Below are 24486 nucleotides of genomic sequence, written 5' to 3'. Positions count from 1 at the left end.
AAGAAAAAATCGTAAAATCAGGAAAAAATCGGTAAAAATCGGCCCAAAAAAAAGAACTATTTTTTTTTTTTCCATTTTTTTAGTATCTAAGGGATCCACAACATAAAATAAATGCATTGACACATAAATATGAAAAGAAAACTAATATATAAGATGTGTAATATGTCTAATGCTTTATCATACATAACAGTGAATGATATCCTGAATCTTGAGTCCTTAGTACTTACTCATCCTCATAATATCAATAAAAAATATAATAATGTATATCATATCATGAGTCATATACAATGAAATGAACCACTAGTAACTAATGATTTCATCTATCCCTTTTGCGAGAAATTGTAATAGCTTTCCCTCTAGATGAAGAATGCCCTGGGACTGGCATTGGACTCTGATGTCCTCTAGAAGAACTAGGAACCAGAGGAGGTAGACCACGTCCTTTATTGGTGACCATGGTAGGTGGTGTCACCTACTCCTCCTCCTCCACCACTCTCTCCTTTGCAACTGCTACCTCCTCAACTGCCTCCTCTAACCAATCAGGGGCCGATTCTATGACAGGCCTCTCGGCCTCAACCCTCCATGCAACATTAGTCAATCCCATCCAATGAGATGGCCTCCACATCAGGTGTCTTCTAAAGTTGCCTCACCCACAATTGAAGATTGTTGTAGCCGTAGACCATGTTGTTAAGGCGTTGGGACTACAACTTGTATGAGTGTCCCAAATTATAAATTAATAACTATAAAAATAATAAATGATATTTTTTTATTATGTAATGAATTAAAAAAATTAATATATTATTGGCAATTTTTTCGCAATTTTTTGGCATTTTTTTCGATTTTTATGATTTTGTCGTGATTTTTTTATTTGGATAAAATCGCCAAATTTAACGGCAGATAAAATCGTCCTCCCAAAAATATCGTGATCTTGAAACCCTTTGATTCGTGCAACCACCAGGCATCCCCTAAAGAAAAAATGGGCATCAGAAATAAAAATTGTGCCCTAGAGCTGGAAATGAACTTTGAGAGAAAAAAAAAGACACATTCCAAAGAGATACATGAATCCATCCTAAGAACCAGATATGGGTTGTTTTTTGGATGGAAGAATGTAGTGCAATTTTATGAAATTCATTTATCTTGGCTTGTGAATTACATGATGTATTAATGATTCAGGTTGCTTTGTTTATTCCCATCACTCACTTTTTGTAAGGGAGATCCCCCATGTAGTACAATAAAATATAACGACCAGAATGTAGGCAACTCCTACAAGTCTATATTAATCAATTTTGATAGCAGTCTATAACTTGTGTTCTTTATAAACTGAAAATTTCACATGTTTAATTTTAAGAGTCTTGGGCTATATTTTCAAGAAGAATAATGTTGTGTTCTTTTGTCACATACTTATGTGGTGATCTGTGGTGATTACTTAAATTCAAAATCATGACTGGCTACAGTTATTATTTGGAGGGCCACTTTAGTTGTCATATATTTCTTTCAATTGATTTTTATTTGAAATTTTGGTGTGCCTATTTGGATTTAAGTGACCCTATTTTGGTTAATGATATTAGCTAAACTCCAAAACATTTTTTATAGTTGTAGTATGCTGTAACTTAATCAATTAACACTTCTGATTTTTTGTTGATTATTTAGGCAGCAGATTCTCTCAAAGGGACATTCTCTGAGACCAATCATAGTGAATTGGCAGCCTTTATGTCATATGCTTTGGCTTTTCCAACAAAGTTTCAGGCACTTGTGGACACTTATGATGTAAGTGATGTAGTTTGTTGATGATTGAATATGCATTTGCTCACCTTGCATTGTTGCTGTTATATTTAACAATGCATTTATCATTTCATTCGTGCAGTTATTTTATTCTTATAAACTGATACCATGTGATATCTGTTGATTTTATTTGGGATGATTCAATGAGATAATGGTATGTACTATGTGCCAATTTAACTATGGGTAGCCAACTTTGAGCTTGTGGGTATGTAGATGGTGCAGCATCACAGAAAATGAAAATAACATTTATCATTCCTCCAATCTTCTTGTGTGTGTACTCGTATATGAAATCTAACAATTGTTTATCTATGAGATAGGATAATTATATTAATGTTTGACAAATGACCACAAAAGTAGGTCAATGGGACTGAGGAGTATAAAGAATATGAATACAACGTGGGAGTCTAAGTGCAATTCCTAGAATTGCCGAAAATAATATAGGAAAGAACTCTGTATAGCATCTTAACAAATGTATAATGCCGTGGTAAAGGTATGGTGTTACCCCTCATGTTAGCAGGGGTAGATATACATATTTTTGCATTAAATATCACCACCATTGTAAGCCCAAGGTCACAAGTCAAAATCATTGCAACGAATATGTGAAGGATTTGTATTAGGCATCATAGACATATTTCTTATTGTTTGTATCTTGTTTCCCTGGTTGTACCTGTTACCCACCACTTTGTGGGTGATATCCATGGACCATAAGAGAAAATTTTTCCTATCTGGTTCTCAGTGGGTAGCCAGTAGCCCCTTGCAGCGACCAGTTAGCTCGATGTGCCATTTTCTTCCCCACATGAGCAAGCCACGTGGTCCCATCCCCATCTATTATGATCGTATGTTTGAAATGTGGGCCTTCCAACTCCGAAGGTATGGATTTTCATTGTGTAGTTGGGATTTTGGTTATCATGGGCACTTTTGGACGTGGATTAGTGGGGGGATTCTGCAGAAAGAGTGGGCTAGGTTCGTACTCTTGTCTCCTGTGCCCAATTTTATGGTTAACCTTGTATCTTAGTCCCATGAGATCTCCTTTATTGGCTATTAAGCTTTAGGGATGGCACTACATGGGAAAACTCAATTTTGGTTGCATGGTCACACCTCCCGACACCATATATATCACCCCCTTCCGCTCATTACAGCCCCATTCAACGTATTTCCCATCCGGGTCCACATTTGTCCATTGGGTCCACGAGGAGTTAGCTTCCCCCTCCTCTTGTCCACACCTTGGGTCGGGCCTAGAATGATGCCTCAAAGGTTGATGCAGCTCAAAAGAAGAAAAGAAAAAATTATAATTTGGCCACTCTCACTTGGAAATGTACCATAAAATGCAAAAGATGGTCAGGATATACAAATTTAGCATGTGGGGAAAAGCCAAATATGGCCTCTACCCCTATCATTATGACCATCACCCTAGTTCCTAGGGCCCCTCATATTGGCCTCTTACAATATTAAGGAACCCATCATTGTCCCAACCCCTGGTGGGCGATGAACTGCCCCAACTTAAGGGCTAGTCACTGTTATATCCTACACATCATGCTCTCATCCCCTGAAGCCCCGAGCAATTATAAAGAAAAATCAATCAAAGGTAAAAGGCATATGAAGAAGGGTGGAAAAACAAAGGCTGGGGTAACTCGTGTACCACGATTTCTCGCTCCTAAATTCATATACTTGAGTGTTGGCTTCCCCTATTATAACTACCCCTGTACTATGGCATGTGACTTGGAGCCTTCCCTTGATGCCCCACTCCATTTCATCATTATATCACAAGCCAACTACCACTTGATGGATGTACCATGGACATGTCACCCCCTTTAGAGGCTGAAATAAGCTAATATGATCCTTAGCTAACCTCGTTATTGGTCTTGGAGACACCTGCACATGCTAAAGCCCACAATGGAAGGGCATGCCATTCACTCCATGATTTGTAAACTCTTTTACTTGACTACTCTAATGATTTGTTGTACTGGAAGGTGAGAAGACGCATTAGATATTATACACGATTGTAGGTGGGTCTCCATTTGGGGTTTGGTCTTCCCATACAAGGTCCAAGCCCTCCAGAAGGTTATATCGGCACTTGTAGGGTGAGCGTTGAGAGCCTTGGGCCTCCACAATAACAAAGAGTAGATTTCCTCTTCATGGATCCCTCAACACCATTCATTGATTGCTTGTGTTCCATCTTTTTGGATGAGGATGATGCACCTGGACCACCATGCCTAGCCAACTTCACACTTGCACCACACACTTGGTAGATGTTCCAGGGCCCAAATGGGGATGCGTCTCACCATGGGAGACAGAAGGAGGGCTTATGTCATCATTGTAGCCCTTGCAGATGGTATACATGCATTATCGATCCACTTGGAGACTCATGAGGATGTCATTGTGCCCCCACACCTACTTGGGGACACCACATTTGATTTGCTTGGATATCAAAGGGTCACCCCCTTGGTCACTATGTTTGGAGCCTATTCTATCACCTTGGCACATTTTGGACTCCATTAGGCATCTTCAATGGCCCAACAACTCATTGTATCTACTATTTTTCCCTCTTGATAGGCTTATCTTTGTATTATGGAGCTATCTTGGTGGGCTTGTCACCAACTCATGTCATTATTGTACATTATTTTATCATTTGAGGCTTAATTAGGCCTTATTTAGGAAAATCTAACCCCTTAGGGAGGATATAAATTGATGAGAGCTCATTTGAATCTCATCATCACTTGTTAAAATCTGAAAGTTCTATATAAAAATTTAATAATTCCTTGCAAAATCTTGAAAGTTCTATGCAAAAAACTGAATGCACTTGCAGAAAATTGAATGTACTTTGCAGACAATTGAATGGAACTTAATGTACTTTGTAGAAAATTGAATGTATTTGGACAAAACTAAATGTACTTTGTAGAAAATTGAATGTTCAATGTTGTTACAATTACCTAGAATGCAAATTTCTTTACAACTTTTCATATCAACAATTGTAGACAAAACATAAACTTAAGGATCATATGAAGATAACCAAGCACAAATATGAGACACTAAGAGTTAGGTCCAATGACCAGGGAAAAACCCAAATGATTCTTCTTCTATTAGATTTTTTCAATTGTTCAGCAGAGTACAAAGAGAGAATGAGAATGAATAAAGTCACCAATGTCTGATCAACTTACGACTGAAGTGCTCTTGCACTTTGTTTGAAAGTATGCACCTTCTCTTGATTATATCTTTTCCTTCACACTTGCTCCAACTCTTCCCTTGCTCTTACTCTTGACTTGCTCTCACACTTCTCTTGCAAACTCAACTCTAGCTCTCCTTCACAATGAACATTCTACTCTCAACTTTCACTTTCTCTTGCTTAAATAGATGAGAAAGGAGAGGAGTTACAAAATGAATTCATTCCTTGAGCCAATAATAGGAGAATTGAATTCCATGATAGAGGAGTTACTTGAGGAGAAGTGTAACTCATCCAAAGAATAGAGAAAGAGGTACACTTGTCTTGAGAAGTTACAATTCGAATTAGGGAGAGAGAGAGTTACATTTAGACATGAGAGAATATTTAGTGAGAGTTACAAATCGAATTGAATGAGGGAGTTACAAGTGTATGTAATGAGTAGTTACACTTTTGCCATACATTGAATTAGAGAGGGAGTGTTACATTATCTTAAGAGTGAAGTTACTATTTTATTCCAAGAGAGGTCCGATTTTCCAAGTAAGAGATTCTCAATTTAATTTACTTATTCTATGAGAAATATCGTTTTTATTAATCCATTAAAGGTGAATGACTTTAGACTATTTTATAAATAATAGTATCATAATAATAATAATAATAATACTAGTAAGGATAAAAATATTAATTCTTGACTTGTATAATCATGATTGATTTGATTTTAAAGTGGATTCCATATGTCGAGATTATCCTTGATCATTTAGACATGACTTTCTATTTTTAGAAAGTCACTTCCAAATTGAGATGTGACTTACTATTTTTGGAAAGTTAAATTAGAATTGTCAGAAATGAAATTTTGTTATAGGTGGTTCAAACATGACTAAAAGATATGTTTTCTTCTAGGAGAAATTCATTCTTGAGCCACTGAATTTTAACACTCCATCTCAGCTAGGGAGGAATTTCTTTCTGCATCAAAGATCCTTGCTTCCTTTGATCTCTTTCATTCATCTTAGTTCAACTCTGCTCTGTGACATCTGTAACAATGAAGTCACAATCTAAAGAAGAATCATCCACTTGACACAAATTTGGAAAGGAAAGAACCATCACATCTCACATAGACAAAGATTACACTCAACTAGTTTTCATCTTAAACAAAATTAAGTGATAGAACACAAGATTCACATAGACAAGACTCAAACAAGTCACACAAACAAGAATCAAACACAACAAAGTGTCAGGTGGTGGAACACTTGCACCCTAGACAAGTCACACAGACAAGTCTCACTACACCTATTGGCTAGATAGGTGGCTTTTCCCATGTCCCAGACTGTGGGTCGGATGCATACTGAGGCCTACTCTTGTGACACACACTACACAAGAGGTCTCTCATCCTTAGGAGATTTCTGATATCATTCCCTAATCCTGTGAGCTCTGTCAGGGGGGGAAATCATCTCAGTGTTCTCGATCAGCTGTGACCACTTCTCGAAAGGGTCACATCCATAAATCCAAGCTGCTCTCCAAAAACCAAGAACTTTCTTTTTAGTAAAGGCTTGGTAAGAATGTCAGCTATCAAATCATCAATAGAGATGTGATGGAGCCTCATTGCTCCTCTCTGCACCATATCCCGGATATAGTGATACTTGATCTCAATATGCTTGGACTTTTCATGAAACATAGGATTTTCTGCAAGATGAATCCCACTCTTATTGTCACAATATGTAACTGTTGCTTTTAGAACTTACTCAAATGGTTTCCCAAAAAAATTCCTTAGCCAAACTGCCTCACAGCTAGCCATGCTAGCAACAAGGTATTGAGCTTCAGCTGTACTCAGTGCAATAGACTTCTTCTTTCTCCTCATCCAAGAGATCATGGCAGATCCCAAGCTAAAGCAACATCCAGAAGTGCTCTTTCTCTCAGCAGAGTTACCAGCCCAATCAACATCGGTGTATCCATGAAGTCTTACATTTTTAGCAGTGTATTTCAATCCTAGATTGATAGTTCCATGCAAGTATTTGAGCACGTATTTTACAAAAATATAGTGGGCATGAAGGGGATCAATCATATGTTGACTTAAAGTGTTTACAACAAAGAATATGTCAGGCCTAATGTTTAGCAAAAACATCAAAGCACCAATGGGATTTGCCAAACTAGGTCCTACAACTTTGGCACATAATTTTTTAAAGTTCATTTCCATAGCAGTATGCATGGACTTACATTCTACCATAGCAAATATTTCAAGAAGCTTAACAACATATTTTACTTGAGAAAAATAAATTTCATTAGGTCTTTGCGAGACCTCTAGACCTAGAAAGTAATGCATCAAACAAAAGTCTTTCATTTCAAATTCATAAGCTAACTCCCTCTTACACTGGAGGATAGGAGGTTCTCCTCCCGTCAAGAATAAATCATCAACATACAATACCAAAATCAAAGGTATACCTTTGACTGTCTTGAAGTAGAGGTTTGGTCTGCACTGCTTCTTGTGAAATGAAACTTTATCAGGTAGCTATCAATGCGAGAATACCAAGCTCTTGGAGCTTGCTTAAGCCCATATAAGGCTTTCTTCTGTTTGCATACATGAGTTTCCTTGTCATGCTCTTCAAAGCCTTGTGTTTGTTTCACGAATACCTCTTCCTTGAGGAAGCCATGCAAGAAAGCAGTTTTCATGTTGATTTGGTGGAGATTCCATCCTTGGCTAGCAGCTAAGGCAACAATAGATCAAATAGTAATATATCGAGCTACAAGTGCAAAAATCTCATCATAATCTATTCTCGCTTTCTAATAGAATCCTCTAGCTACATATCTAGCCTTATATTTTTCAATACTACCATCTCCACCATGTTTAATCTTAAATAACCATTTGGAAGTGACAACAAATTTACCTTGAGGTCTAGGAACCACTTCCTAGACATCATTTTGGATGATGGTTTCATATGCTTCAGTCATGGCATCTTTCCAGATTTGTTCTTTTGCAGCTTCTTCAAAGGTGTATGGTTTTGCTTGAATGATGTTGCTCATGGCAGCAACATACCCTTGAAACCGACTTGGCTTCTTACTTTCTCTGAATATTCCTCTTGGGGCAGCATGTTGTTTAGCATCTTGCAAGGTATCTCGCAACCATAATGGTCTCTTTCTGGTAGGAGGATCATGTGGTGGAGGATCTAGAGGATCCATGGAACCCATTGGATTATCAACAAGCTCATTCTTAGGTTCCGGTTCAGACTCAGATGCAGGCTCTTTTTCATTAACAACTTGTCTTTCAGCAATGGTAGGAGGAGGAGAGTCTCTTGTTTTCTAAGAACTGCATCTTCCTCAAATGTTACGTCTCTGCTAAACTCTATAGTTCTTTGACCAAGTACATAAATTCTATAAGCTTTTGAATTATCCCAGTAGCCAACAAATGTACTTTTCTTACCTGAAGCTTTTAGTTTGTTCCTTTTCTCTTTCGGCACATGGAAGTACACTAGACAACCAAAGATTCTCAAATGACTCACCTCAGGCCTTTTACCAGTGAAGACTTCTTCAGGAGTCTTATTGTCTAAGGCCTAATGAGGAGTTTTGTTTTGCACATAAGAATCAATATTTGCAGCTTCTCCCCACAGAAACTTTTGTAGCTTTTGATCATGCAACATGGCTCTGACTGTTTCCATAATGGTTCTATTCTTTCTCTTATCCACCCCATTTGTTTGTGGATTGTACGTCACAATGGTTTCTTTCTTTATTTCGATGTCTTTGCAAAGATCATTAAACTCATTGGAGGGGAAATCTCCCCCATTATTAGATCAGAAAGCTTTGATCAACTTTCCAATTTGATTTTCAATCAAAGCCTTGCAGTCTCTAAACATGTCAAATGATTCCCCTTTCTTTTTCAAAAAAGAGTATCCATGTTTTGCGAAAAAAATCGTCAACAAAAATCATGAAATACAAGTAGCCACCAAAATAAGTAACAAGCATAGTCCACATAAATTAGAATGTATGAGCTGAAGTACTTGACTAGTTTTTGTTTTGCTTGAAGGGAATGGTCCCTTTATATGCTTTCTAGTTGTACATCCTGGGCAAACTCGTTCATGATCCATTATGATCTCAAGCATTCCAAAAACCATGTTCCTATCATGAGGTCAGGCTTTGTAGTGTAGGTGAGCGAATCTTTTGTGCCATAGCTCAGAGTAAAGATTGGTGTCATGGACCAATGCATGAATGGGTTTACCATTGACTTTGTAAAGCCCTTCACATCTTGATCCAAGAGTGAAGGCTTCTCTCATACTTGAGTTCAAAGGTCGAGTTAAAACTTTTCCTTTAATAAAAAGAACTTTGATTCCTTTGTTTTCTAGAGCAAATATGGATACAAGATTCTTTTTCAAATCAGGTACATACAAAACTTCTTGTAGAAAATAGTTTTGCCATCATCAAACTGAAATAAAACTGAACCATAACCTTTAACTTGGTGAATAGAATTATTTCCAAGGATAACATTTAAATTAGTCTCTTTCTCAACTAGAATAGAGAGTCCTTCTTGGTAACCAGTAAAATGTTTGGAAGCATCACTACCAACTAACTAGCTATTAAATGAATCTGCAGAAAAAGAACTGGAAAGAGCAGAAATAATAAAGTATTCTGATTGAGTTTCTGCTGCATTTTTCTATATCTTGGATTTCTTGTTTTCTTAAGATGCCATTTTCTTTGATTTTCAGAAGAGTCTTTTTTATAATCATATTTGTGTTTGAATCTAGGTGCTCTTCTTTTTTCTTTATAGTCACAAGCAAAGTGACTATGTTTTTGACAATTAAAGCATCTAACTTTTGACATGTGTAGATTGCCTTTATTTGATTTGAAAGCAAATTTATTTTTATTACCTTTCTTTCTCTTGTTATAAGCTGAAAATGTAGTAGGTTCTCGTTCTTAATAATGTGAAATTCTGCCTCTGGGGATTATTCTGGTATCCTGTTGGATACACATTCCTAGAAGCTCTTAAAATGTGGGAATAGTGTTTGATATTGCTGATGGTGGTGATAAAAGTCTCCCAAATAGGCGAAAGACCTCCAAGCGCAATCAATACTATTTCTTTGTCGGGTACAGCTTCGCCAACTATTGATAGTTGATTCTTGATTTTGGTCATTCTCAAAAAGTATCCTTGAACTGTCTCTCCTCTGTTCATCTTGATGTCCTTTAGCTGATTCTTCAAGGTAATAATATGGTTCGAGTTACTAATTGCAAACATGAGAATTAGTTTGTCATACATTTCTTTAGCTTTCTTCAAACCAGAAACATAAGTAATGAGATGGTCACTAAGAGAATCAAGGATAATTTTTCTAGCTTTGCTTTCACCCTTTTTATATTTGTATTTGACAACAACACTTGAATTCTCTGGTGGATCAACTATTGTGCCGTCAACATACTTGTAACGACCTATTTATATAAAGATTATTAATGGAAATAAATTATATTAATTAATAAAATGATTTAAAATACTTACATATATATATATATATATATATAAGAAATTAATATAAAGTTATAATCTTAATAATATTTTAATAAATCATAAAGTGATATCTTTAATTAAATTTGAAATACTTATATACGTGACCATAACAGTGTGATAGAGGAGGCGGGACATGGAAGGTGTCACCCGCAGATTAAGCGGTGGGCTGCTGATGGAAGGGCGGCCACCGCCAAGAAACCTGATAAAACCACCGAGCAGAAGGTTACAGAGGGGGACGGAAGGAAGGGAAAGAACAGGGGAAGAAAACCTGAAGGAGGAGGAACATCATCTGAGGAAATTACCCACAGGAATAACTTGAATTGTTCTGAGGTTCTGGGCATGGGGGAACAGTCGGCTTCTATTAAGAAGCTTATTGGATTGAGCAGCCAGGTTCTACTTAGTTTGGCTGGGTGGATTCAGTCATTTGGTAACTGTAGTGGCGCAGCTGGAGGCATCTTCAATGACAGGGACACAACTTATTCAACCAAGCGGCACAGGTAGGTACCTCAGCAGTTCTGTTAATTGCTTTTGTCAAATTTCAGGAAATTGTTTACAGGTTCGTGATAAATCCCTTACTGTTTTTCTTTGCATCTGTTCTCGGCTCTTACATCTGGTATCAGAGTAGGTTCAAACTCTCGTATCTGTTAAGTCTATTAGGATAAGTAAGTTAACTTTGTTAGGATAAGTTTACTTGATCTAAACCCTCTAAAATAAACAAAGAACAAAGAACTAAAAGTCTATGGTAATACATTCAGGAAAAGCAGTTCACTCGGAAACTACTACTATTACAACACTTTATGCCATAAAGATGTGGCTGTCTACTAATAGTAATTCTGGAAATAACGCTCTCTATACTGAGTTCTGAAATAGATAGTTGTATATAAACATTACTCATATCCAATTCAGTAGTATTATGCTGCTACAGTGCTGGATTTTTCTGGCTATTTATAACATCTGAATAACCTGTGAAAGTCTTATTGAAATTGCCATTCGTTGCTAACAATCCGCATGCAATAACCTTTAAATATTACTCAACTCTCATTCTTAAAAATTGAACTGTCTTATTACAGACCTTTGTTGATTTGTGAATGAACAAAATAGCACGCCACCACAATCTACATGAAAATCTTTGTTATCCCATGGCAAAAGTACTCTCAACCTGCAGCTTAATATAACACAGGGCTACCTCATTCCAAGTTAGTTCTCCTGCTGTTGAGCAATATGCAGCCATCAAGCAAGCCGTGAACACATAGCTGTGAGCTTGTTCTTGAAACCCACAACCACCGAGTGAGTTACAGCCATTAAATTTCATCTAGTTGACTCCGTGAGTCACTCTCCACGACCCTCTGCTTGTTGCGACCTTGGTTCATGCTCTTTTGCCGGAGTGGTAGAGACGAATCTGTGAAGATTTGAGACTCATTAACTGCAAGCTTGGCTGCGAGAGAGTCCCGCTGCACCAGGAGACTGCAGAATATAAAACCCGATTTGACGTCTCCCCGGCCATTATCTTCTCTGTAAAAGACCCTGCATAATGATCTTGCCATATGTAAATAGAATTTAAATATATAAAAAAAACTGTTGATAATTGACTAAGCTTCTTTAGTTTAAAGACCAGAAACTGTAAAAAAATACTTTTCATGTCGCTATGCGGCGAGCATGGATCGAACACACGAACACGCGACCTTTAGATCTTCAGTTTGACGCTCTAAATAATGGCAAGTAAATTTGAAGAGGAATTAACTCATTGATTATGCCCACACCGCATCGTGCAGGCGTGTTATTGTGGAGACGCGCTTACCAAACCTGGTTATCGTGGCCGAAGAAATAATTTTATTTTTTTTCCAGGTGTCAAAGCGATGAATCAGGTGTTAAATATGTGAACCGCCGAAGTCGAACCGTAATTCATTTAGTAATCATATATATTAAATTATTTAAAAGTAATTACAGTCCTTAAAATAATGGGTGCAGATCATTTAAATTATATGATATACGGAACGGGGCTATGACATAGATTAAAGACTTTGGGTTATAAATGAAACGTAACCAGAACTGTTCAAATAAGTAACAGAAGGAGAAAATTTATGTTGAGCATGACGTGAATCAAACTATATGGGAAGGTTTGATTGATGGGTGTGTTCATATATTTTATAACTGTCACATCCGTGGGTGGGATTTAAGTTTTATTAAAGTTATAAAATTCGGAACTGTAATATCCACTGAGCTATATCATCGATGGGGTATTAAACAAACCATACATCATGCCTCGCAAACATTAATATATGCTGCTATGTCATATCATATGATATATATGGTAAACATGACAGTCATGTTGGGCGAGGATTTCGACCCACCAACCTCCCCACTGTAAATACGCCTTCGACCAACCCGTCTTTGCGATAAGAATTAGTGGGAATTCTATATCATAAAATAATTAGAATTTTTAATGAGGACTTTGAAACTTTAAAATCCGATTCACCGAGGCCCACATCACATCGTATCAACATGCCCAACGAATCATAAAGCTGTATTTATTTTATTAGCTTATAAAGTTCCCATCGAATCATTGTTCTAAAAAAATCGCGGTTTGATTTTATTGTTGAAATAGGTCTTATAATAAGGTATACGTAATATTGAATATATATATTTCCAATTACTTTTTTTTTTAATCTAATGTAATCACTCATAAGTATATTAGATTTATTTTCAAGATCGCTCACAAACATATTAGATTTGTTTTTCAAATATAAAACTCAGAACTAAAGGAAAAAGGTTCTTACGACTTTATTTAAAGTTTAATATATTTATATTGTGAATTTCAATATAAAGTTTAATACTTTTATATGTGTGACTTTTATTGATTTTAGTTAAAATTTAATAGAAAATTAGATTGGAATACTCAGTATTCTCTTAGTTTAACTTGAATATATATATATATATATATATATATATATATATATACAGCGCGATAGAAATAATTTGTGAATTAGTGAAAAATGTTTACTAAGAGAATAAATGTTATGAAAGAAACTTAGAAACGTTTTTATTTTATATATAGTTAGGCATAAATATTTTTATTTATGCTATGTTACAAAGATTATAAAGACTCATGCATTAGAATAGGATTCCTTGCATTAGGACAAGGAGGTCATGAGACCACCCTCCTTGACCTCGGTACCAGTAAGATCTGCCTAGCAGATAAAAATAGCAAAAACTATACCTGTTTATGAATGTGAAATTGCAAAAGAAAATTATATGTTAAATTCGATTGTCTACCTCAATTTTTTTATAGAATTTTATTATGTACACAGGAAACATTACAATGGTAAAGACATATGGGAGACAACGACGTGATCGGGCAGCATCACCGTCATTAATGCCGCCACTGTCGCCATCATCATCCCCATCGCCACCACTATCACCATCGTCTCGACCAAGACCATTATCAACATCAATCGTTCCAGCACCAAAGTTGACTGTGATAATGAATTCATTGGAAGCCTTATTGGAGACATTAAAAGAAACAACTAAGGCTAAAACCAAAGAGGAATTTCAACCTTTAGCTACCAGTTTAGCGGAACCAAAGAATTTTGAGCCCAAAAGATCAAAAGAAGATATTTCTAGGGAGCTTCAGAAAATTAAACTCCCAGAATTTTCAGGAGGTCGAGCAGGTGAACGCGTTGAAGCATGGTTAGAAGGAATGAGAAAATGCTTAGATTAAGAGAATATTCTTCTTTGGCAAAAACAAAAATTGTTGTATTTCAATCATAGTTTTTAAAACCGTTTTTGAAAACCGGTTACCGGTCAAACCGGCCGGTTAGCAAGGCTGCCGGTCTGAACCGGCCAAAAAACCCGGTTTGACTGGGCCTTTCGCCATTTTTCAGCCCTAACCGGTGAAAACCGGCCGGTTTAGGACAGAACCGGCCGGTTTTAGGCATGCCCACCAAAACATGGAAAAAGGCGGATTTTTTACTGTGGTTTAGGGAAATTTGACTGTGGTTTAGGGGTTTTTGACTGTGGTTGAGGCTGATTTTGATATCGACACCACAGGTTTGGATTTGTCATAGCCTATAGGTTAAGATTTCTCATGTATACTCCTTGTCTTTGCCATATAAAACTCCTCCCAATCCTTAGATGCTTCATTATATTAGACTTTGATGCTTCCATGTCTACTTTAAACTTCAGGAAATTCAGATGCCAAAGATAGCTCAGATCTTGGACAAGTATTATTGTTTCTAGTTGTCATAAAAAACGCCTTAAATCTGTCAATAAGTTAGGTTACAGAATTCCACGTTTTTGTACTTTAGATGTCACTGTCCAAAGAAACTCGGATGTCAGAGTTCTGATTTTTCATAGAGGTGTTATTTTGGATGTTCGCGGGGTAATGTAATTCAAAGAGTTTCTGATGTCCACAGGAACTTTCACATTAACATGTACAGTCATCAGAACTCCAGTGTAACTTCTCCTTAATTTCTAGTGAGGAAGTTCGGCCTTTATATCTGATATAACATAAGCTTTTTGGTTCTCTTTCAAAGTCTTGGCTCACCTTGCTATAGTACATAGAATTTGCCCTGAAATACAGAGAGAGAAAATGCAAATGCCTTACAGGTCTTGAACAGACTATTTAAACCTTCTTATATTCTTATTCCTTTGGAGCACTCCTTGACCTCAGCACTTTTATGATCTTTGACTTCTCTGAAAATCAGACTTTTTGCTCTGAGTCGGCATCAGAACCAGGATTAGTAGCGACATCAAGGAAAGGCAAAGAAGCAATGGAAGGCACTAGTCGTGCAGGTCGACAAACTCGTGCTTCCATTAGGTCCACTTCTATTATCATTGGTGGCATTGATACTGAGGTTGCAGATCAGGCTGAGGCATCCTCAGACTCTGAACCAGATGATGTCTATGTAGCTCCTGATGATGATCCTATGTCTAGCAGTGGTGATGAACTTGATGATTGATCATGTGTACAGTGTAGACTTGTAGTAGGCCAATGGCCTCATAGCTTGCAGCATTGTTTTTGGACTTTATAGGCCATTTAGAGCCTCATTTCTTATGTATTTTGCTATTTTGTCGATGATATGTATTGTACTCGGTGCCATTTTGATATATTCACCTTTACATGGTATATAAATGAGCAAACTTTGCATATTTTGTCTCTATTGGCTTGGAATCATGGTTTTACATCTTAAAATAGTTTTGTTTCATTAAAAATTAATTATTTAATGTATTTTTGTAAAACCGGTTCGTTTAGACCAAACCAGTCCCGGTTAGACCGGTTCCGGTCGGTAAACCAGTTCATTAGGTGGACCGGTCTGGTCACCGGTTCCTGTTTTAAAAACTATGATTTCAATTAAAGGAAAGTGCCTTGATTTGGTGGGGAAATCTGGAAAAGCAACTGCACCTTACATTGGATAATGTCCCTTGGGAGCTATTTGAGGAAAGATTCCGCGCAAAGTATTTACCTCCATACTTTCAACAACAGCAAGCCAGAGCCTTCCATACCTTAGTTCAAGGTAATAAAACAGTGGAAGAGTACGAGATAAGGTTTATGGAGCTTGTAAAATACATTCACTACTTAGATTCTGATGAACTTCAAGCCGAACGCTTCATATTTGGGTTAAATCCTCGCATCAGAGCCTTGGTAAGCATGTGGAAACCATCATCAGTGGCTGAGGCGGTTGAATGTGGTCATTATGTAGAAGAGCACCTTGGAATCAAAAAAGATATAGGGCCAACAGATCCTCTACAATTAGGATTTCCAGGAATGACTCCCCGAAACTTCTTCAGAGGAGGTAGCTCGAGGTCACCTTACAGTAATAGGTTTACCCCAAGAAATATAGGAACAAGAGCTCCCATGGCAGTAAACACTATAGCCGCGGAATCATCAAACACTAGTCCATGGACATATCGAGGGACTGCCAGTAGAGGAAGAAATTCGAGAGGAATCAACATGAGAGGACGAAGCTCTTTCTCTAGAAATTCACGTCCTGATTCAAGAGGACCAACGCAGCTTAATTGTTGGGGATGTGGGGGACTGCATTTTCAACGTGATTGTCCAGAAGCTTCGTCAAATATATTGCATAGGACTGGAAACGAACCAATATCAAACAATCAAGGTAATCGTAGAATTCATGTAGTAGTCAGCAGTGACCAAGCAGCACATCAATCCACTGTAGTGGAATCTTTAGGTATTATCAATGGTATAAAACTCAAAATCTTATTTGATACTGGTGCCACAGATAGTGTCATTCCGTCATATGCATTAAACAAATGTGGGTTGGTAGCTCGCAGACAAAATGATTTCAAACAGGTGGAAATGGCCTCAGGAGAACTCCAATCCGTGGGCTTAAGTGTGGATCAATGCAAAATTGACCTAGGGGTCTGTACGACTAAACTGAAAGTTTATGTCACAGCCTTGGGAACTTATGATCTTATCATAGGTATGGATTGGCTAGAAGCTCATCAAGCTTGGGTAGACTGTTATGGGAAAAGAATTCTAGGTATAAATGATGAAGGAGAAGCAATCCAAATTCAAGGAATCAAGAGAAAGGTATCTTTACGCTACATATCAGCAATGAAAATGAAGCGTTGTTTAAGGAAAGTTTGTTAGGCATATGTAATTCAAGAAGTAAGCAAAGAAAAAGGACCATCCTTAGAACAATATCCAGTGTTAGCCAAATTTCCGGATGTATTTCCAAAAGAAATACCCGGATTACCCCCTGTAAGAGCGCTGGATCTCACTATTGAACTAAAACCTGGTACCCAACCGATCTCCAAGGTGGGGAGTAGCAGTAAGGGAGTTTGAATCAAGAAAGAGGAGGAGGATGCAACTCTCGCATCAGTAGAACAGTAGGGAGTAGAAAAGAAGAAGAAGAAATACATCTCCAAGGTCAAGTGCTTCAATTGTGGGGAGCTGGGACATTATGCCTCTCAGTGCCCAAGGAAGAAAGGCAAGGGAGAAGCTTCCGAGTTAAAGGCTTCTCCAGCAAAGGGGGAGAAGGATGTCGAGATTGATGACAATTGTGCCGTGACTGCTCATGCGCCTCTAGAGAAGAGGTGGGGAGACATAGAGTTGTAGTTGAGAGGACTACAGAAGGGGGGCAAGATCCTTGAGGTGTCCAAACTCTTGGATCACATTCAGCTACGGGAACCCTTTACGACAGTAGCATGATGATAGGTGTCGGGTGGGGCAAGGTGCGATGGAGCGACAAGGCAGTGCTCGAGTGTAGAAGTTTGTAGCAGCGCAGTGGAGGTTGCAGCAGTGCGAGAGACACAAAGGAGGTTGCAGCAACGCAGTGGCGACTGAGGGAGCACAAGATAGCAATAGAGGTAGCTTTAGCATCATGAGGCTTCCAGACTGACCAGGATGTCAGTATTTGGGTGAAGTCAGTTACTTACTTCTCGGTAACTGAGTTGCAGTGCAACAGCTAGCAATGGTAGTGCTATGGGTAGCATGATGCAACATTTTGAGAGGGAGCTGCAGTACAGAGGTAGTAGTGGCAGTGGAAGTGTCGTGGGCAGCAATACAGGAAGCAACAGTGTAGTTGATGTGGGGCAGCCGGGAAAGCATCAACACCGAGGACCGATGCGGAGGATCAGTGTGATGCTTCTATGATGAAGCATTGTTAGAGCACATTCCTCGCTAAGAGGGAGTGTTTATTTTTGGTGGCATCGGATGTGCTCTAGCCATGAAATTTGGTGGAGAGGCTAAGGCACATGAGATCTCTAAGACCAAGAAATCATTTGGAGAAATTCCACCTGAATGAAGAGATATTAAAACAATTAATATTTTTAATGGGTCCCTAAGTCTAAACTTAGGAAAATAAAAATATTAATTTGTATTAATCATTGTTTTAAGAAACGGCCGTTTTGAAACCGAAACGGCCGGGTTGATCCGAGCCAATACCTTTTTCTATGAGCCGGCCTTTGGAACGGTTCGACTGGCCGAGTCAGCCATGACTCGACCGAGTCATTGAATGACTCGGCCGAGTCATGGCTGACTCGGTCAACTCGGCCGTTTCCGTTATGACTCGGCCGAGTCACAAAAAAATGCCCAGCATCATGTCAAACTGCAATTTAATGAAATTTTAATGGATTTTTAAATTGTTTTTTGGTTGGTTTGGACTCCAAGCAGTTATAAATTTTCATGGTAATGTTAAATTCTTAAAGTAAAAGTGACATTCTCCTTAATTTTCATTTTCATCCTTTTACTTAAATTTTTAACATTACCATGAAATGACTCAGGATGTTTGAGAGTGGTTTCGGCCTCATTGGATTTCATATGGAGAAAGTAGAATTTTAGATTTCATTCAAAATCCAGCAGACTTATCAGTTTTTCAGGGTTTCAGGATTGGAGGATTGCAATGTTTCCATTGAATTTTGTCATGTATTAGGGTATGGATTCTAGAACTCATATTTAATCAAGAGCACCAATCCCTCTATGTACCTTGATGTTAGTGAAATTGGTTGTCGAACTCCTCTGGGATTCGCTCCCAAACCAAGAGCTTCTCAAAATGTCGCTCCCGCTCCCGTTTTCGCTCTCGCTCCCCACTTTCGCTCCTGCTCCCAAGTAACACTGAGCGAGATGATGTTGGCAACTCTAGCAGTAGCCAGTAGTACTGGTCACAGAGTTTTGTTGTAGAGGCCATTTATAGCCTCCTTGGTTATGTGTTTTTTTTTTTGATCTCTATATCATCATCGTGTATGTATTGGACAATGTACTGGGTGCCATTTTGATATAATGGATATATTCATGAGCCTACTTTGATCATATGTTGTCTTCTATCTATATTCTAATGCTGTGTGTTTGGAAACATGAATGAAAATCTTTAAAATTATGTGTTTTTATAAAAAATAAATATTTAATGTATTTTTTACAAGGACCAAGTCATTGAAATCGAGCCGGCCGAGTCGATACCGAGTCGGAGTCAAAGTCGGAGTCAACCCTCGGCCGAGTCGGAGTCGGAGTCGGAGTTTTAAAACATTGGTATTAATATAATATGGGTGAGAAAGTTCTAAGTGACGAGGATCAAGCTAGTTCTAATCTTAGCCATTGGTTAGGGACTTAATCTCGGTCGTTGATTCATCAACAGGAAAAGTATAAGATGAGGCTTGAGGGTTAGTTGGAGACACACCAAGAGAGATCAAGAATTCGATTTTCTAGGGCGAGGTTTGCTGAGGAAATTGAGTTAGTGATTAGTTGCTGTGAGGGGTAGTTCAACAAGGGGTTTCCATCCAAGTCTGAAGAATATGTAGCAGAGAGGCAGAGAAGTGTCGAGAGAGACAACACAAGCCATAGAAGGGTTGACGCAGAGGCTGTAGGAGCTGACGCAGGGGATGCAGAGGGCCGTAGAGGCTGAAGTAGAAGCCGTAGATGGCTTCAGTGGCAGTGCTGGGAGATTCTGTGGGGTAGACTAGGAGCAGATCAATAGATTCTGAGCTAGGATAGGGTGACGCAACTCTTGGAGGAGTGACGTAGTTCCTGAGCAGTGCTTGGCGTAGCTTTCACGGTCTAGCATAGGGAACAATCAGAGTCGCTGAGGGGTTTAATCATTCAGTTGCTGATTTGCCGGAATATCTGTCTCCGAATAGAGGTACTACTGCTAAGGAAATTCTCTGTTGGGTGAGCCATTTCTAGCACCTTAGTTGTATTCACGAAATCTGCTTAATAATACAAACCCTCTATATGCTGCACCGGTTTTCCTGAATTGGGTTTTTCGTGGACGATTGTCCAAAAATAACGGTGTCCCTTGTGTAATTGTTTCTGTTTACTTCAGTGCATGATTTGTATATATGTGAAGGCTGCAATAGTGTTTACTTCGATGTTTATGCAATTAAATAACTTGTTAATGTAAAGAAGAAGTAGGAGATTGTAAACTAATAATTGCAATAGGGGTTTCCGATGTGTTAGATTCATGAATTTTCACAGTTTTTTCAGGGATCTTTGGTCTTCTTGGACTTGTCTTCACCAAGACTTTGATACCGTGTTAAAATTAGAAAGTTCTACGTAGAAATTTAAAAATTCCTTGCAAAAACTTGAAAGTTCTATGCAGAAAATTGAATGTACTTTGCAGAAAACTGAATGGAACTTAATATACTTTGTTGAAAGTTGATATGTTGCAAAAACTGAATGTACTTTTCAGAACGTTGAATGTACTTTGCAGAAAATTGAATGTTCTATGTTGTTACAATTACTTAGAATGCAAATTTCTCCTTCACAACTTTTCAAATCAACAATTGTAGATAGAACATAAACTTAAGGATCATATGAAGACAACCAAATACAAATATGAGACACTGAGAGTTAGTTCCAATGACCAGGGCGAAACCCACAAGGGGAAAACCCAAATGATTCTTCTTCTATTAGATTTCTTCACTTGTTCAACAGAGTACACACACACACACACAGAGAATAACGTCACCAATGTCTAATCAACTTTCAACTGAAGTGCTATTGCTTTTTGCTTTAATATCTCCCCCTTCTCTTGATCAGATCTTTTCCTTTACACTTGCTCTAGCTCTTCCCTTGCTCTTACTTTTTACTTGCTCTCACACTTCTCTTGCAGACACTCAACTCTAGCTCTCCTTCTTCACAATGAACATGCTACTCTCAAGTCTCATTTGCTTTGCTTAAATTGATGTGAAATGAGGAGTTACAAAATGAATTCATTCCTTGAGCCAATAATAGGAGAATTGAATTCCATGAGGGAGGAGTTACTTGAGGAGAAGTGTAACTCATCCCAAGAATAGAGAAACAGGTACATTTGTCTTGAGGAGTTACAATTCGAATTAGGGAGAGAGAGAGTTATACTTAGACATGAAAGAATATTTGGTGAGAGTTACAAATCAAATTGAATGAGGGAGTTACAAGTGCATTTGTTAATTTTGGATAACAATGGTATGGTCTATGCTTAAGAGCAATTTACTTAAATTTTCTTATTAGCCCAATACCATTTTCCAGATAAGCAATCACAGTAACATGACTGTAAATGTAGATAGAACATAAATAAAATAGTAGAAGACAAGCCAAGAGAAGAGGACACAAGATATGGCGCCAGCCACAGATAAACCCTAATTCGGGGAAACCCTTTGATCAATTCTTCTTAATATTCTTCAAAAGTTTAGTAGAGAGAGTACAATATGCAATATTCACTTGCGCAATCAAAGTGAATTCTGTTTAGTCAAACAACAACCACAGAAAGCCCTAACCAGAAAGTCAATGTTGGTTAACAGGGCAGATTTTGACCTCCAAAACAACTCAGTCAAACTCGGTCAACTCGGCTTCCAACAACAAATCAAATCAGCCCAAAATAGTCCAAAAATACTCTGTCAAACTTGGTCAATGCAAGTCAATGTTGTAGTTAAAGCTTCTGTAGTCAACACTAGTTAAATAGTATGGACGACCTCGATTTTTGTGCCTAGAAATGCGACCTGCCTAAACAAAAAGAATCCCACAAATCCACAGTCAAACAAAGTCAACGACGCTGGTCAAATTGTCCATGAAATTTGGTCAATGCAGAAAACAATCTTCTTCTTCTTTGCACGTGTGGAGAGTTTGTCCTGAAATCCATACCTAATCATAAGAGGAGAGAGAGATGTGTGAGAAGGTGAGTGATGTCCAAATGAGGCAAAGGCACCCTCTATTTATATGCAAACGTTGAGGATGAATAGACATGACTGTTGGGCTTTTGAGCCTACATTAGTTTGCTGGCCGACCTTGAAAATTTGTCCATCAACAAAATTAATTCATAATTCCATTTGCACATGTCAGAATGCGATGATCTTTAGATCAAATCCTACACCTCTCAAAGAGAGGAATCCAATTTAAATTTCAGCTGCATCATATGAGTTGTCCAAGGTGGAGTTTGGCCCTAGTTGCCAAATTTAACAACATTTAATGAGGAGTTACACTTTTGCCCATACATTGAATTAGAGAGGGAGAGTTACATCCTCTTAAGAGTGGAGTTACTATTTTATTCCAAGAGAGATTCGATTTTTCATGTAAGAGATTCTCAATTTAATTTACTTATTCCATGAGAGAATTCATTTTTATTAATCTATTAAAGGTGAATGACTTTAGACTATTTTATAAATAATTGTGTTATAATAATAATAATAATAATAATAATACTAGTAAGGATAAAATATTAATTCTTTACTTGTATAATCATAATTGATTTGATTTTAAAGTGGATTCCATTGTTGAGATTATCCTTGATCATTTAGACATGAATTTCTATTTTTGGAAAGTAACTTCTAGATTGAGATGTGACTTACATTTTTTCGAAAGTCATATTAAAATTCTCAGAAATGAAATTTTATTATAGGTGGTTCAAACATAATTGAAAGACATGATTTCTTCTAGGAGAAATTCATCCTAGAGCTACTAAATTTTAACATCACTTGGATTTGGATCATTTGTTTCTTTTGGGAATTTTTCTAGGCCTTTTGATGGACGAATTGGAGATTTAATGCATTTCAATGTTTTGAAGATCTTAAATTTTTGTCTTGGAGCTTCGATTTTCTTGCATCTTGATGATTGGAATAATTTCGCTATACTTGTGAGTACTCTTTCATGTTTATCTTGTAATTTTGTCTCACAGAATAATCTATGAAATATTTTCGTTCATGAAGCTGGTGTAGCTGCTCTTATGCTTATGCGAAGTTGCTAATTTGTCTTTGTGAGGGATTTTTCATGTGATTATTGTGAAGTATGGTGAATTATTGTCCTAGGGGTACATGATTTTTCATGATTTGCCTTGATAAGTCATCATTTTGCAACATAAAGAAGTATAAATTTCCTTTGTAACCTAGTTGTTGCTAAGGCTATACAAAGTTGCTGGGGAACTCCTTGGTTGGAATTAAGCCTATCTAAGCATTGATTTCATTAGACTTGTTGTCGCACAGACTGTCTGGGCAACGCGACAACGCTCAGACCAGGGGCTGTCACCCTGATCCCCGATCTCTCCGTTTAAGCCGTCTCCCGAGGCTAAGGGGGGTAGACCCTATGGGATAAAGGAAGACCAACTGTGGACCAGTTGGGTTGGGAGACACAACAAGGCAATTTAGCACCTGATTGATTTTAGAAATTAATGTACCAGTGCCTTATGGAGTTAATGATTAAATGATTATTTATTAAATGTTGTAGAAATATGAACCTTGTAAAACAATCATTTATCATCAAATATCCCCAGCGATACAAGCTATTCAATAAACTCACAACGTTTTAATAATGATCCAGCAATTAAATTTCTAAAGATTGAATGCTTTGAACAACCATACAATTTAAATGCTTACCAATTACCACTTTCATATAGCTAACTTAAATAAATATTTAGGTGCATTTAACTATAGAGAAGTGGAACATAGATACCACAAAAGACACCAAAAAAATGAATTTTCAATTTTTAGTTAAGCTTTTCAAAATTTTTAATTTTTATATATTTTTAAATTTTTAAATAAAACAAAACAAAACTAAGCAAAAATTAAAGTAAATAAAACTTAAAATTATTAAAATCTAATTCTAAAATCAAAGTCCTAAACTAAACTAAAACTTAAAAAAATTAAAATTTCAACTAAAAGAAAATGAAAAAGAACAAATCAAAACCCTTTTATTTTTTGATTTTTACCTTTTTTTATATATATATATATATATATATTATTTTTTAAATGATATAAAATTCTAGATTTAAAATTTAACTAAGACAAAACTAAAATCAAATAAATCTAAAACTAAAACTAAACTTTAATTCAAAATCTAAATATTAAACTAATCTAAATCAAATGATTTTTTTTTGTATATACTGAACACAATTCATAAAAAAAATACGTAAAGCTAAAGAACAAAATGAAATTTTAAGCTAAAAATTAAATACGTAAAAAAAAAGTCTAACCCTACATTATGAAATACTCTAAGCATACAAAAATTAAAAAAGAAAACAAAATCGTAATGTTTTTTGCTGTGTATGCAAGTCTATAGCAGAGGAGAAATATGCAGCGGGAGAAAGACGTGAGGAGCTCGAGTGAGGAGTATGAGGTTCAGTTTTTGTTTGCAAGTGCAGGGATTTGGCAA

At 37.2% G+C, this 24486-nt stretch overlaps 1 protein-coding gene across 3 annotated transcripts in view; it reads left to right on the top strand.

The window, feature by feature from the left end:
- The window catches only part of LOC149177809 (nicotinate phosphoribosyltransferase 1-like), a 322046-nt gene that overhangs the window by 193840 nt on the left and 103720 nt on the right, over positions 1 to 24486 (top strand). For all 3 annotated transcript variants that reach the window (XM_089420220.1, XM_089420219.1, XM_089420221.1), the window contains one exon: positions 1648 to 1764. In XM_089420220.1, the coding sequence (XP_089276346.1) occupies positions 1648 to 1764 (117 nt within the window). The remainder of the gene's footprint in view (positions 1 to 1647; positions 1765 to 24486) is intronic.

This window comes from Pinus tabuliformis, chromosome 4_1 (genome assembly GCF_031772625.1).
Source record: "Pinus tabuliformis cultivar Carrire ecotype Pingquan chromosome 4_1, CPIR1, whole genome shotgun sequence".
NCBI classification, from domain to species: domain Eukaryota; kingdom Viridiplantae; phylum Streptophyta; class Pinopsida; order Pinales; family Pinaceae; genus Pinus; species Pinus tabuliformis.
The sequence above is the reverse complement of the archived record's forward strand: the minus strand, read 5'-3'. Positions and strand labels throughout refer to the sequence as shown.